The 16,203-nt window shown below is 31.0% G+C and overlaps 1 protein-coding gene across 6 annotated transcripts; it reads right to left on the reverse strand.

Annotated features, from left to right (window-relative positions):
- Nucleotides 1-1,336: 1,336 nt before the first annotated feature.
- On the reverse strand, nt 1,337-15,241 carry Cln3 (CLN3 lysosomal/endosomal transmembrane protein, battenin). 6 transcript variants are annotated; one of them, XM_018451710.1, is made up of 9 exons: nt 15,073-15,241; nt 14,934-14,977; nt 10,366-10,938; nt 6,986-7,140; nt 5,370-5,528; nt 3,475-3,811; nt 2,323-2,472; nt 2,105-2,245; nt 1,337-1,758 (listed from the first exon to the last, which is right to left on the reverse strand). In XM_018451710.1, exons 3-9 carry the CDS (start codon nt 10,552-10,554, stop codon nt 1,618-1,620), a joined length of 1,272 nt encoding a protein of 423 aa, XP_018307212.1. In that variant the 5' UTR covers nt 10,555-10,938; nt 14,934-14,977; nt 15,073-15,241; the 3' UTR covers nt 1,337-1,617. The 6 variants fall into 6 exon arrangements, with proteins under 6 accessions (XP_018307212.1, XP_018307209.1, XP_018307210.1 ...); XM_018451707.1 differs by adding an exon at nt 11,738-11,830 and having other exon boundaries at nt 14,934-15,241; XM_018451708.1 differs by having other exon boundaries at nt 14,934-15,241.
- Nucleotides 15,242-16,203: the final 962 nt, after the last annotated feature.

The following is a 16,203-nucleotide window of genomic DNA, read 5'->3' on the forward strand; positions in this document are numbered from 1 at the left end:
GGAATCTTGTTGGATCTCGCAGATACATGTGTGTAGTTCTGGGTTTAAGAAATTGGCGTAGATATTTTCATAAAAAAGAAATATTGCTTGAATTAAAAATCGATAGACTATTAAATGTGTGACAGATAGTACAATTTAAAAAAGCAGCAACTTAAAATTCTTATTTCTCAATCGCTCAGAATATTTCAATTACTACTTTATATATTTGACTTACGACATAATTTATTCTATTTTTAATTTTGCAATTTGAAACTTATATAAACAAAAAATTTATTATATTTGTCGCTATTATAAATATTACAGAAGATAAATATTACATGAAGATTGAACTTTTATAACATGTTAAATTGCTGCTTTCTTAGATTGTATCGTTGAAACAATCACATATATAGGCAAAAATATTGCTCATCTTGACGGCTCCAACGGCCGTTGATTTATTAAAATCAACATAAATATCTGTAATACTTAAAATCACAATCTTTTAATCAAAAAATGTAAGAATAATCTAAATAATAGATATCAATATATCAAAGTAGAAATGTGGTAGCTCAAACTTAATAATTTTTATATCTAATCACAGGAGTGAGTAAAGAAACGGTGTAATTCAAGTGCGTTATTATTTCTAATTAATCGGTGAGGTCAATTCGTTATTGTAGCTATTAATACTGAGATATCCTCAAATCAACGAGTGATCAATTCTCGACGGTATGGATTTTTGAGAACGCACGAAAATACTTGCGTATCTCGTTTTATCGCAGCAAGTCGGAAAGCTATTATGGTAACGATATAAAGATCAACAACTAATAGTAATCTCAGAATATATATCTACGATATCAGCACTAAACAAGACTACAGTACAAGTCAAAATTTAAATATGCTATAGAAGAAATATAGATTTACAGTACAATTCTCAAAATTTATACGCATATCGTGAAACAAATAGACCTATAATACAGCAGGATTTAGGTACAGTTATTCCGAAAGAGAGAAAGAAATTCTTTCGTTCCGTAGCGAAAACACAGATGGTATTCGTGTATTAAGTGTTACGTCGCCGTATAATATATTATGTATGTTTAATATGCGACATGTACTGCAATATGCCCTGTTCCTAATCTTTTAAACGTTTGTACCGAATAAAGTTCGGACATTTGTAATACATTGTAATCCAAACTGTTTAAAAAGCGCTTATAATGAATCTACAATGTTTCTGCGAGTGAAACGGTAATGACTTTAAAAATATCATTTAGAAAATCTAATAAATATTTATAAAATATTTATAGATATCAATATTTATAAAATATATTAAAAGTGGTAGACTATAAAAATTCATCACTGTGCCGCCTGCATTCTGAATGTTTGTTTTATTAATTTTTCTTTAAAATTTCGCAAATACTTCCACAAAGCTAAAAGATTAACCGGAACGTTAATAATTTTATTAATAATTTTATGTTTAAATATTTTATCTACCAGCACAATCGTTAAATTAATAAAAGAAACGCCTCATATTCGCTGCTAATCACCGGCATATTGTGTTGAGGAACTTTTAAAAAAACAAGTTTCTGCCGAAACTTTGTTATCACTCGGTATAATAGCAGCACTCGAACCACCATGATATCTTTAACTACCTAATCGGTTCGGCTGCGGTAATTTACAAATGGCATTGTGAATAGGCATGGATAGCCAACCGGCCAACGCAATCCCAATAGAGTCTGCCATCGTCGCGATTCCTAGAGAAGCTTCACGATCCACCTTCGGAATCTATAAGAGATTTCACGCCAAATTAATTTTAAGCCGTAGAAAATATTATTAGATAACGAGATACAACATTTTTCATAAAATTGCAGAGGAATTAACGCATTATTTTTTCGTAGAATATAAATTAAAAGTAATATTACATCACTATTCTAATTTCTCACTCAACAATATAAATGTAATACAATACATATGTTGTTTATAACAGTTACATTGCTGGAATTATAACATAGAAAATTGTAACATTGATATAAGATACTGTTAGTTTATGTTCTGCAAGTTTCATTTAATTTGCACAGTTTTTAATTTTTTTTAAACTTATTTCTTAAATGAAAAGATATTGCATCATTACCTCGGTCGACATTCGATAGAACGTGTTCACGTACGCTCCACCACCAAGCAGACCCTCCCACAATACAAGAGCAAACACGACCCATATATTTGGTATGTAATAATAGAGAGTCTCGAAGAAAAAGATTATAACGTTAAAGAACTGAAAGAATACAATGAATTTTAGATCGTATAATCTGTATTTTTTTTTCGACTTCCTGATTCCTGAAGTTTTATTACCTGCAACACGGACATAATCCAAATTTTATTAATGCTGACCAGGTTCACCGATGACCTCGAGATAAATACACCTATTTGGTAATCCACTTGGAGCCATCTGTATTGTTCGGAGTGTGTCAACCAAATATCTTTGAATTCGATAAGCTCGTACTACAAACAAAGTTTCGCTTAATTATAACTTATGAAATCAATAAACTAAATAATAAATTCTCAATAATGAAGCTGATAAGTCATAGAGGATGTAATTCCTGCATATATTTTCCTCTTAAAAATAAAAATAGGAATTGATCTGATTTAACAAGAGCATATATAAACATGGCAAAATTATATAATGTTAACAGAAAGAAAAAGATTGTAGGGTATATAATTAATAGGCAAGCAGAGTAAAAATATGTATACAGAGTGTTTCTTAAATACCGCCTACTAATCATAGCGCTATTCTTGATAAAAAATTGAGTTGATAAGTATTAGGAAATTTTTTTTCTACAATGCTTACTGAACAGTTATTATCGAGTAAAGATAATCCAATCGACATCGTACTTTAAACGAACGCAAGGCCGCGCGCCTAATAGTGTGCATGAGCGCTTCGCCGCGCCGCTACACTGTTGACTTCGCCGCTATCGCGCAATGTCCTCGCATGTCGTAGTAAAGCGAAAAATTACGATCTTTGTTAATGAATAAATATTATATCGCGATAATATAATAATTATACAAATTAAATACATAATAATAATTATACAAATTAAAATTATATTATAATAGACATTTGTCATTATTGTCATATTGTGTGTGGAATAATTTTAATTTCGGATAAAGATACTTTAATTTTTCAAAGACCGCTAATAACGACATGCATAAGCAACTTTATTTTGTAACAACATAAAACGATATTCTAAGACTAATACTGAAGAACTTAAATTTCTAGCTGCCGACCCAGGCGAATATTTCAAAAATTAAGAGAGATAAAAGAAAAAGTTTTATATGAAAGTTGTAGATTTTCTTGGGGGAAACTTACAACCCTAAGAAAACCTACAACTTTCATATAAAACTTTTTCTTGTATCTCTTTTAGTTTCTGAGATATTCGCCCGGGGCGATTAAAATGCCTGTATATAGTGAAAAAATATGGAGATTATAGCGGAAAATATCATTACCAAGCCTTGATTGATGAAGTATTCAAACAGATAAACGAGCCCAAGTGGTATCATGTACTTCAGCAAGCCAGGCACTAAATTAATCTTGTCCCTGAAAGTCTTTTCAGGGACCTTGATGATTTGTTCTTGACTGTCGATGCCGTTCTTGGTGATCGGAATTCTAGTGTGCGTCGGGTGTTTGAGGATAACCCAGAACGTAATCGCTTGCAAAAGTGGCACGACTAACATGACTAGCAGTGTATTCTCGATAGATAGTACCAAAGTGAGACCAGCGTAAGATACAGCGCCGATTACCCCGGCGCCGCCCGTGCCCGATGACCACGTCGAGATCACTTGCCTGCGAGAAAATTAATAGCAATTAACGATAAGAAAATTCCGAACTATAAGAAGCTGATAAAACAAAGGCTAAAAAGATAGAAGTTAAAATTAATATAAGCTTATCTTACAATTTTCGCATTTCAAATCATCTGACGTTAGAGCTTAATAAATAGATTGCTCGTTATCTAACGAGTGTTTGTATTACGCGACTCTTCCGTTTCTACATTTGTCTAAAATGACAGTACAACTTGAATGACAGATAAATAATTCCTAGTGTAGATTCTCTACGTTTTACAAGAGAGTCAGTAATTAGATCAGAGTTAGACAAGAGATCAGTGATTAGATTATGGTTAGCCGTCGTAATTGCTACTTTGTAGTTATCCACGTGATTATAAATGTGATTATAAGCCTATGTACAAGTTGGTAATCTTTACGCGTGCATTCTTTTATCTGATTTTTCTGGATATGATATAAATCGTGCGCGTACCATAGTAGAAATATATGCAATTTTCCTAGACACCTATATTATATCCAGTTACTATCTAATATTAATGTATTCTCATTAGTTGTATCAATACTTAGTAGGAAATGGACAAGAACTCTCTCTCTTGATAGAGTTTTATTCAGAGACTGAAGCAGTTTTCCTGATAAAAATTTGTGCAATTTGCGTAGACACTATCCAATTATTGTCTAGTATTAATAGATTAAATTATATATATATATACTAGTTAAAATAATGCGTAAAAACTGGACAAAAACTAAGTAAAGTTTTATCGAGTTTCTTATACAATATTTGGGCTGATTCTTTCCAAGATGTTGTAATATATTAATTCAATTGATAATGCACGCATCATATGATGTGTATAAAAGTTAAAAGAGAATATATATTAAAAGATTTTAAAACTGTGTAAAGTTTAATGAGTGAACGCGTAGAAAAACATAGAAACAAGGAAAAGGAAGAGGAAATAAGGATTTTTGGAAATAATCATATACACACTTTTAGATCTGAACTCTCTGGCGTTGCATTATATTATCGCTATTTAGCTGTTACTGTTTAAATATTTATACTACAATTCCGGAAATATACCCGCCGTCGTGGCAACAGATGACAAATTCCGACTCTCAAATGCGCCGTCTCGTAATAATTTGAGCCGAAAACTTTATATTAAAATTTTTTTTTTTAATTGGGTATTCCCAATCGATATTCTACCTTATTTTACATTCAAAGTATAAATTTTACACTTTCCGTCTTTTTTATTCTTTCTGTTGTTCCCAAAGAATTACTCTCTGAAGCATAGAAAATTATGTCCCAAAAAGAAAATTATTTATCTTCATTTTATACACGCATCTGTTTTAAACATAATTACACTTATTGTTATAATTAAATTAATATAAAAATTCTATGCAACGAGAGAAGCTGTTGAATCGATGATCTATCTATATACGAGTATATATTTCTACTGGAAGCTACAAGAAGTTTCAGTTTCCGGTGTGTGCGAACGAGCGAAAATGAACATAACGCATCTGTAATATGACAGTAACAAATGGACAGTAACAAATGGAGTATACACACTTACTTGGAAAACTGGTTACTGTAACTGAGAAGAGTAACTTCGCCCAAACCGGAGGAAAGCGACGTTATAACAACGCCCATAATGGCGACCCATTCAGCAGTACTCAACGACACCATGAGGAATCCTGCAGCGGAAAATAACACACAGGTAGCCAGTCGAACACTGTAATTAATGAGTCGATTGATCGATTAGCGATTGACGGTTGAGACCGGTTGCTTGTACAACCGCGAAAAGGACTTACGCGATATCCGAGGCTCTGTCGTGCGCCGAATGAGCAAGGTTTTTAAAAAAGATAAGGAAGTATATCGAGAAAAAAAAACAGTGAGGAATAAAAACACTCGGATTGCATGCTAGATTTCATATTCGATTAATTTTCCATGCGATTTGTGCACTTTGTACAAATCTTGAATTTTTTTCTAAAAAAATATATATGTCTTATAAAAGAAATTTATTATTAGTCTAATTAGTTAGATAATATTTCAAAAAATTATTTTACATAAAAAATTTAGATATACTGATAATTTTTGTACATTATATATATACGAAAAAAATGAAAGCATTAGAAAATAAATACTGCTATACCCCGTAAACGAGAATGGATTGAAATGAATTGACATTTTCAAAAATACGAATTCAGGAATGAAAAAATAAATGCTTTTCAATCTTAAATTTTTATTCATTTATAGAAATTGCATGAAGCAAATATCTATGCCTTTTCCATTCTGAATGCATTTTTATTCATTTATAGGAATTGCATAGAGCATTTCTCTATGCCTTTCAATCTAAAAATAATATCAGCTTTTTCTGTGCATTGTGAATACTGTTCAATTAAAAATTTTGAATAGGAAATGCAGTTTTTCAATCCAATTGCATCCAATTGAATCTAATTGAATCCAATTGAATCCAAAAAAAAGTTTTCGCTATTTAAAATACGCAATTCGGATAGACAAAATTTCAATCCATTTTAATCCATTCTCGTTTGCCAAATCGCTGTCGTATTAAATAATAATAATTAGTTAATTGTTATAAGTCCACTAATGTAGGGAGCAATTTAAAAAGAGAAAAAACCGAGATCCTTAGTTAAATCTATAGTTAAAGCTAGTGTGTTACGGTTTTTTTTATTATTTTTGGTATTTGCGTTTTATCTTAGACTATACTAACATAATTAAGAATGCACATGTCATTATCAAGAACATCCAATCGTCGGGATTGGATAAATTAATCTTGGCACTTTACTTTTATTGCAGTCATCTTGAGCTATAATATTATCATACAAGCGTGGAATCTCTGCAGATGTCAAGATAAGACATTTTATTCTTAGAAAAGTGCTCGAATATTAATGCGATAAATTTTACAACACGAGGAAAATTGTGTAGAATCTGGAAAACAATAAAAATGTTTTGCGAAAAAAATCACGCGTCGCGTTCAGTTTCTGTTATCACTTCAATTATTTAATGAGGCTATGCATAATTTTGTGGGAGGTTATTTGTTCTGTAGTGCTCACTGGCTTCATTTTGACAAGTAATCTCGGAATAACGCTAAGATGCACAAGAGTGCACTTCATAGCGTGTACACTTACACGCGGCTAAAAGAAAAAAAGAAGAAATAACGATACTCACTGCACTAGAAATGGTAGAAATGGCCCCATAATCTTGATTGCCAATGATGGCAGAATGTCTGCCAAAAGTATGGCACCGGTTGAAATCGTGTTGCATGTACGATTTCCAGTGTATGTCGCGTTCATGTCGTTTGTGTCATTACTTGACGTGTCATTCTAGAAAAATCATAAAAATATTTACAATTGTCATTTATGATATGTATTCATAAATAAAGAACGCCAATAATCGGTCAAAGTTAGAAGTTATGCATATAATATACATATTCTTAATTTTTAAATTTAATTATTTCAGATGTGACTGTGCGCCGAAACGTTCGGCCATTAACCACAATCGATCTGAGATTAATAATATAAATAATATGAATCTTCTGTCATTAAGTTGATGTCTTTTGGAGCCAAACACAGGATATCGATGTGAAATAAGATTTATTCGTTCCAATATCTTATACATATGTTTCGATCCAGTTTCGGATCCTTTTCAATGTTAATGTATGAACTTATTGAGTTTCCCGACGCACTAATTAAATTAAAAATTAAAAATAGAATGTAGATAAATAATATAATAGATTAAAATGAACAGTTTAAACAGAAAGAAAACAGAAGAAAAACTTACATGGATATTCGTTAAGCTAATAGAATGTACATGTTATCTATATTAGCGTTAAGATACATCTAAACAAATAAAGTCAAGTACAAATCACCAGTCAAACCGCAAATAATAGAAAATAATATGTATTCATTTAAAATAAAAATTAAAGGAAGTATTCCAAACAATTAAAAAGTTAAAAGAAGTATTTGAAAAAAAGGAGAGATTGTCTGAAAAATTTAATTTGAATACTATCTTTACACAAATTTTTGACAATATTAAAGATCTTGTTTTTCAATTTTTATTCTTTTTACAATAAGTTTGCTTCGAAATATAAAAGTAATTTTTGTTTTATGCAGTAAACAGAACGTCAAAAATAATAATGTTAATATTTTACGAGTATAATATTTTGCACATGACGAATTAATTCTTGTTACATCCGTCTGGTTTACATAACATGTCGACCATAAATACAACGCAAAAAACACTAGTTGCACAACATAATAGTTTCATGCTGCTTTATCCGATGACACGTTTTTTTTACTCGGAAATCCGGCCAGACGACATAAATTATTAAAGTACGACGATTTTCCTCGTTTAAGACGAAGGCGAATCATTACACTTAGAAACGAGTCATTATAGCGCAGATTTATCAATTTATATTGCTAAACTGCGACGTAAATTGAAATGATTAAATCAATTAGAACGCGCAACTTGCATAATGCTGATTATAATGCTGGTCAAATCGTTAGAAAATTTTCCATAGAACTCGTACGAGTATTTAATTATAATACATATCAGATTGACATATCGTATATCGGCACGAATTTAATCGATACATAAGTTATTATAATCACACCATTAACCTAGATCACACAAAGTTGAATATTACCAATTGATATTTTGATCCATGTCAATTGCAAAAGATTAACATAAGCTCGTTTCCTCTCCAACGTAGATTAACTTTAATCTCGGTTCAACTTATTCTTCGTCTTTTTTTAATTTTTAGAACTATAAAAAATGAAGAGTAAGTTGAACCGAGATTAAAGTTGATCTACACTGATGGAAATAAGTATTAAGGAAAGATGATATCTATTATTAATAGTTACTTATTAATTGTGCCAATTCAGTTGCGATTATTTTGTGCGAATGTTCGAGATTAATTTCTATATCAAAAATAACGAATGTGCAAACTAATATAATTTTTTACTTTTTATTTAATCTTAAATTAATTGTAAATTATTAATCATTTAAAGTATGAACTGTTACAATTAGTTAATAAATAGATTTACTGTGTTTCACCAAATAAATAAATCATATCGAGTAGCTTCTCAATAATAATAACTTTATATGTTCTTTGTTTGCAACATTGCACTTTCAAATCTAAATTGATACAAGTCTGTGTATCTATAAATAAGATATCTTACGCGGGCTTTACTGAGATACGCATTATCGGATACCGTTTCTTATATTATTCGACTAATTTCTAAACTGATGGATAAAAGATAATTTTCAAGAAAAATATGGAGATAACTTTACATCCGATAAAAAATTATTAATTAGGTAAAGATTAATTTGACACAATTATTTCATAAAGCTATTTATTTTTTTTTAGAATTTTTCAAGAAAATGATACGTAAGAATATTTCCAAAATTTAGAAAGAAAAAATACGCAAAATTGAAAGATCTCTGAGAATTTAAGTTACAAATCATTATTATGTTAATCTTTTGTGAATAAAGCAAAATAGTTACGCTATCTCACCGAGATGAACTTGATGCCTATTGTCAGTTTATTGTTATTGTAACTATTGTTATCTGGAGTTAGACAACAATATGAGTTCATCCATGAAATAGATCTGTTCTTTATCGAAGAATTCTTTGAATTGCTACACATGATGCAATAAGTTGAAGTGAAACAAATTATATCTGTTTCACTTCAACTTATTGCACTGTGCGCACCAATTCAGAAAGTCCTTCCATCAAGAATAGACCTAATATCATCTTTGTATCGCCTGATCGAATCTCAAATATTCCATTGACTCTTAAAAATTTATTAGAATAAATTTTCCAAATTATATAACTTTATGATGGTTTCAATTAATCATTTATTTTGGTACACTTCATATGTATAATTTTCTTAAATATTGTTAGAATTTTAATCCAAAAATAATTATAATTCTAAATTAAGATAATTATTTCTTTTTATAAACAATGCTCAAGAATCATGAAAACTATTCAATTTGTATTTTAATATTAAAAGTATTATAAAAAATTTTTTAAGTTATTAGTTCTAATTTATAATAAGAATAAGTTCTAATTTAAACGCGAGCGTGGCATAACAGAGCACTGATCTATCATGTCAGAGGTCCCGGATTCGATCCCAGTAGGAACCAAAATATTTACGCTCGTGTCTCCTCTCGGAAAAGGCTGGCAACCTCCCGAAAGTATCCTTGCCCACAAAAACATCTCTCGAAGAATCCGCTGTTCGGAACCAGTATTAAAACTGTAGGTCCCATGTGCTCGTGGCAATTAAATAATCAGCGTGCGCACCACAAGCATATGAGAGAGGTGTAACACAGGCCAGAGGCCTTACGTAAGAAGAAGAAGAAGAAGAGGAAGTTCTAATTTATAATTAGTTCTAATTTATAAGAGAGAATAGTTCTAATTAATAAGAATATAATTTGATGCAACACAATTTTAAAATCTGTTTTTTCTCCCCGAGTTCTACCAGATTTAAAAGGAAGCTTCCAGCTTTCTTCGTGCGACAGATAATCAAGAATCAAATGGCTACTCACTTGCTCACCGAATTTGCTCTGTAGAATGTCGTGGGCCGCGCTGAGCATCACGACGTAGCCATAATTGTTGCATAGACCTAGAATCCAGAAGGCTACGAGATTGCGCCATCGTATCTTCTTCAAAATAGCTTCCTCGTCGAAAACGTGGCAATTCTTGGCCACATGCGAGTTCAGAATGTTTTTATTCATTTTGAGGACCAGTTTCAAGAAGGGTACTTTTTTGCTTCTTTCGATCTGATCTTACTCCGTTTTTTTTTCTCGTTTTTTTAAATTTTACGAATTTCTCGTTTTTCTTCTTTATTTATCTTGTTCTGTCTATCTTCTTTCCTTGTTACTTTGGTAACCGTCCTTGTTCTTTTCTTTATCTCTTCCTTGGAGTACGTGCACACCTGCTAAATCGATTTGCTACTTGTAGGGTCGCTGTTCTTTTTCTCTTTTTCTCTATCGGTCTATCTCTTTCTTAGTAACTTTCCTTTTTCCACTCTCCTGTTGCTTCGCTTATTGTATCGTTATCATCATCTTCGGTTTCTCTTGACCAAGCAACTGCTGACAGGCAGCTGCTTCTCTTCTAAACTAAATTTAGTGTTCGGATTTAGAAAAATTTTATGTTAATAACCGCAGAATATAACATGAGAATAATTTGTATGTTCAACATAACGTTATTTGGCTCATGTGTACAGTTAGTGATTGACATCGACGCGTACGTTGTTTTATTAATAGTGAATTATTCACATAAAACACAGCGTTAAGTTCAACGTAGATCGTTTTTCGCAAAGAAAAAAATTATTTCACTCTAATTAAAAATACTGTGACTGTATACTGTTTCTATCGATTCTGCAAATCCTTTATTGGCTTGCCTTTTACAGTAATCGACTTAAATCACAGTAATTTAGGTTGCTGATAAAAAAAATCACATGAAATGGAGTACAGCCTCTTTTTTTTCGTAATTGAGAGAATCTTTTTGCGATGGAGAAAAATACATATTATCTCGGTTAATTTCGCAACGAGTTCTCCGAAGGCCTTCTGTGTAGTCGATAAATGAAAATACCTCAGCCGCACTAATAAATCATTCACAGAACACGTGATATTAAGTTCAATGTCTTCCTTCGTAAACAGAAAAAATATTTGGTTCGAAAATAAATATTAGATTAATACCACAAATACTTCGATTTCGTCAATGTTTCGGATATTCTTTTGATATTTAATCGAGAACGTAGCAAAATGTAACTTTCTCACAAGTCGCGTTTTTCTTTGAGACTTTACTATATAAATTTTCTCGATGGATAAATGGCGCTTATCTATTTCTATTTTAGAATTGTTGTGACCAGGTTAAAAATTTGCGGAACAAATGATGATTGAAGATCAAGATCACCTTGCCGCTTAATCTGGGTATCTCTAGTGGGTGAACTTTCCTCTCGAATGTAGGTTTTTGCGTAGATCGAACGAATGCTTCGAAATTCAGCGACTGTTAATGAGAAAAAGACAGGATGAGACAAATTCTTTGATTTCGTGCAAAAATGCTTCGAAAGAGCATAATTTCATCGAAATTGAGGGTAAAGGGCGCCTTTTGGAAAATTATTATGGTTTTAACCAGGGAAAAACCGGTTATAACCAGCGAGTTGGGTTTAATATGAAAAACCCGGGTTTTTGCCAGCCCTGTTGCTGACGAATTAAAAAAAAAATGTTTGCATTGGCATATCTTTTAAAATAACATATGCAGGTTGAAAATAGAAAAAGTGCATTAATATTTATGACTACTTTAAAGATAACAAATATTTTACATATGCATTATCTCGTATAAATATACTATTTTAATGCTTTATATTATTTTTATTCATATATTTATATCTCTTACTCAGATTCTTGCATAAATTTGCACCACATTCAACGATCGCCTCTATGTCTAATACCTTCAAGTGTCTCCAGTTAAATGACACTAAATTGCATTTTCTATGCAACTATTCAAGGATAGAATTATCATTATATATTATTATCGCGCAATTTTGCGCGGACTGACACGAGGAAAATTAAGACTATCTTATGTATTAGTCGTGAAATTCGTGCTATTTAATTTCTGTAACATCCGAATAAGCACGAATAATTTAATCTGGAAATTATTCATGTTCACATGAGTGCATTTTACGGAAATGAATCTCGAGGAATATCAAATTGCTTTATACAGTTTTTTTACAAGTTCATATTTGCAAAATTGTATTTTTTTCGAAATGATGCTTTCGTTTAAAACGACACGTATTGCGAATTGTGAACGTAAATTGAAGACGCATATTGTAATAGAAATACACATGTAATATGATTTGTAAGATAATATTGATGTAAAATTTTGCATATGGGAACACTCCAAAATTTTCCAACTCGTCACTTTTCTAAAAATACTTCTGCAATAAGTTTACCATTATTTTATAAATACGCATGATGTATAAGCAAACATACTTTTCTGATAAAAACGCAAATTTAAACTTGTGAAATTAGAAGAAATATATCGTTTATCTATTCTATCTTCTTTTCTTATTTGTCAATACTTCTGCGTAAACTTTTCCACTGTCTTCCATATTTACTGCAACGCAATTGTGTCGTAACGAATAGCACAGATTACAAAACATGTTATCTAAGAAAAGGAAGAACACAAAAATGAGCAAAATAGGCATTCCTATTTGTGTAACAAAGCACTTATTACGGTTGTTGAAAATGGAATGACAGAGATAATAAAACAACAAATGCGTTTTGGCATAATTTGCTTTTGTTTGATTTAAACGCGTCGATGATTTAAGTCTCTAATTTTTAAATCTTTTCTTAGCATCACGGAATAAAAATAAAGTAAGTCGCATATATTCATTTTGTTATCTCATGTTTCTCAAGAGGTTATTGTATTCATTTTTTTATACCGTTATCTGTCAGTCATATTCTAATCGTTAATTTTTTTTAAATAATCCACTTCCGAACGACTTCCCACCGATTTCCGATGTCGATTCACGCGCTTTATCACGACTCACATCCGCTACGGATAACGACTCGCTGCACAGTTTGCATGCAATGACTTTTTGACACACGATTGACGTGTACTTTGTACGCGTCAGTTACTTGTTACAACTGACCCATCTTCAACAATATTCAGCCGGTTTTGCAATATAATCGCGACAGTATTACCATATTGAAAAAGGAAGCTCACTAAAGCGAAACTGGGTCAAATGGAATCCTCAAGCCCGAACAAATCGCTCGAACAAGTAAATTTAGTCTTTAGTATTAACACTTTGAACTGGTTCTGTATGATCGTTAAAATACAATTCACTTTCCTATTGTGCTGCATTATCTGTTCAAGGGCCGTAACTGTTATTTAAACGGTTTTATTTACGTACACAGTTCTTTCTCGGTGCACATATTGTGACTTCCACTTCAATTATTTAAAAACATCACTTGCTAGATAAGACAAGCTATGTAATTTTACTTCTTCTAATCGAAAGATATTGGTGTCAACAAAATCGAATAAAATATAATCTATATAATATTATTAATAATAAAATGTATATAAAATAATAATAAAATAATTTTCATTTCCTTTATCATCAAAGTGTCAAATTAAATTACAATTGAAATAAAGACTTAAAACGTTTTACTAATGAAATTGATTCTAAATGATCTGCTTACCTTGTAATAGCTAGCATCTATTACAAACCTATAGTATTACTATATGTATAGTCTTTGTAAAACAGAGACTTATTAGTCGACTAAGAACGTTTGCCAAGTCCACGATTTAAATAGATTTAAATCGGACTGACTGGAATACTATTTGTTTATGGCTGGACTTTTATCGCTCCTAAACCATTCTATTAAATTTAATAATAGCGCGTGGCTGCAGAAGACATTTGTTCATTTAAGCTATCAAAGTGACTCATATAAATGCATTCGTCCATACTGTTTAATTATTTTTTAAATATTTTTATATAATAATAATAATTGTACAATTGTATTTTGCGCTGAATATAAATCTTTATTGGATTTGGATGAAAATCAGAACTCTAAATTCTAATTTAGAGAATACAAAGAAAGCTTGACGAATACTGCCTTTCGCTAACTTCGTAATATAATCTAAACTATTGTTTATATAATGAAATCACGAATGATACGTAATTGAAAACGATAATTAAATTTTGTATTATCTGTGTAATGTAGTTACATCCAAGATTTGTAATTAGGACATGGTATACCGATGTTTATGTTTGTTCCCTTTCTTTTTCTCAACGAAGGTAGAAAAAGGAAGACAACAGTCGTGAATGACACACATCAAGTCAAAGCTCAGAATTACAAATCGTGGACAGCACTATAAGATGACAGAACTATAGTCAATCTTTTAATATAAAAAGGAGCTCTTATTATATAATTATTCAATTTATATATCAAACTGTATTGCAATATATGAAAGCTTTTATACGATAAAATATAATTATGATTAAAACAAAGAATTAACTTGCGCATTATTGAAATACACGTAACAAGTCTTTTTTTTCAATATATAATGTATATAGTTCTCAAATAATTGCGAAAATACTCACGCAAAATTTATCTGAAGAGTCCAGTAAGGGATAGATTGAAGAATCTATTATACAATAATTTTTATCACAAATATAATCACAATATAAAATAAACAAATCATAGTGGTCTCAAAAACGGCAGCTCCAAATCGATAATTACCGAAATCACTTCGGAATACCAGCAAGGATACTGAGATGATTATTGTCCAAAAAATATCACAAAGTATCTTGAGAAATAATTTAATCGCCGTCAAAGATTGATATTACGACCAATAGATAATAAAAGCCGCAATCGGTACACCATCGGTACCGCACTCGGCTCTCACGACGAGTTCCAGAATAAATGAATTCCTGACGAAATCGGTAGATATACTGTCGACGTAAGCGCGACCACTCGGTAAGATCGACACAACGGCATTTCGTTCTTGAACGGTTCTGAGCTTCCGAGTCATTCGTGACTCGAGCCGCCGTTTAGTCAACTCCTGACCGTCGAGCTGGTCGGAACTTATCTATCAATGATGATAACGCAAGCAGAAGAAAAAAAAGAGAAAATAACAGAAAAAATGTTTGTAGGAGCCAATAAAAAATTCTTTTAAAAAATAATCATGTGTAACAAAACACATGCACTAAAATATAATTAGCGAAAAATAATGATAAAGTTAGACACTAAAGATAAAAAAGAGAAAAGACAAAAAGAATTTCATTGATTTCTGAAAAAAATTTTTAACAAAAATAAAGAAATACAAAATTAAATCGAAATTGCAATAAAAAAAAGAACAATTAAAGAAAGATGAAAATAACGTTTTCAACAAATGAAATAGAATTAAAGAACAAAGAAATAGTGTGTAAAACTGATTTTTGTTATGAAAATGTAATGTTGACTCAATCCAACAAACTATTACAGATATTTATAATGACGTTACTTCAAATTTATGATTCAACCCGATACAGCCCGAATCATAAATTTAAACTGTATATTCGTGAAAATAAATGTGCACGTTTCTTTAAGAAAATTCTCGTTTCTTACACATTACTATAAAGATATCATTTAATACATCTTGTATATTCGAGAAAGATAACGATTGATGTCAGTCATCGATACTCATTGTTATCATGCTTCAAAGAATCGCGACGTGATAAAATATAAAACGATATGTAATAATATATCAATAAAAACATATTTGACGTGCGGCTGCTAATAAATAATATTTTAATAAAAGATAAGGAAGAAACCGTATATTCTTCTTGCCTTCATTACGAAATTCGAAAGTTACACAATTGACTATGAAAA

The sequence above is a fragment of the Mycetomoellerius zeteki genome, unplaced genomic scaffold, assembly GCF_001594055.1.
Source record: "Mycetomoellerius zeteki isolate Tzet28-1 unplaced genomic scaffold, Tzet1.0 scaffold316, whole genome shotgun sequence".
In the NCBI taxonomy this organism is placed as follows: Eukaryota; Metazoa; Arthropoda; class Insecta; order Hymenoptera; family Formicidae; genus Mycetomoellerius; species Mycetomoellerius zeteki.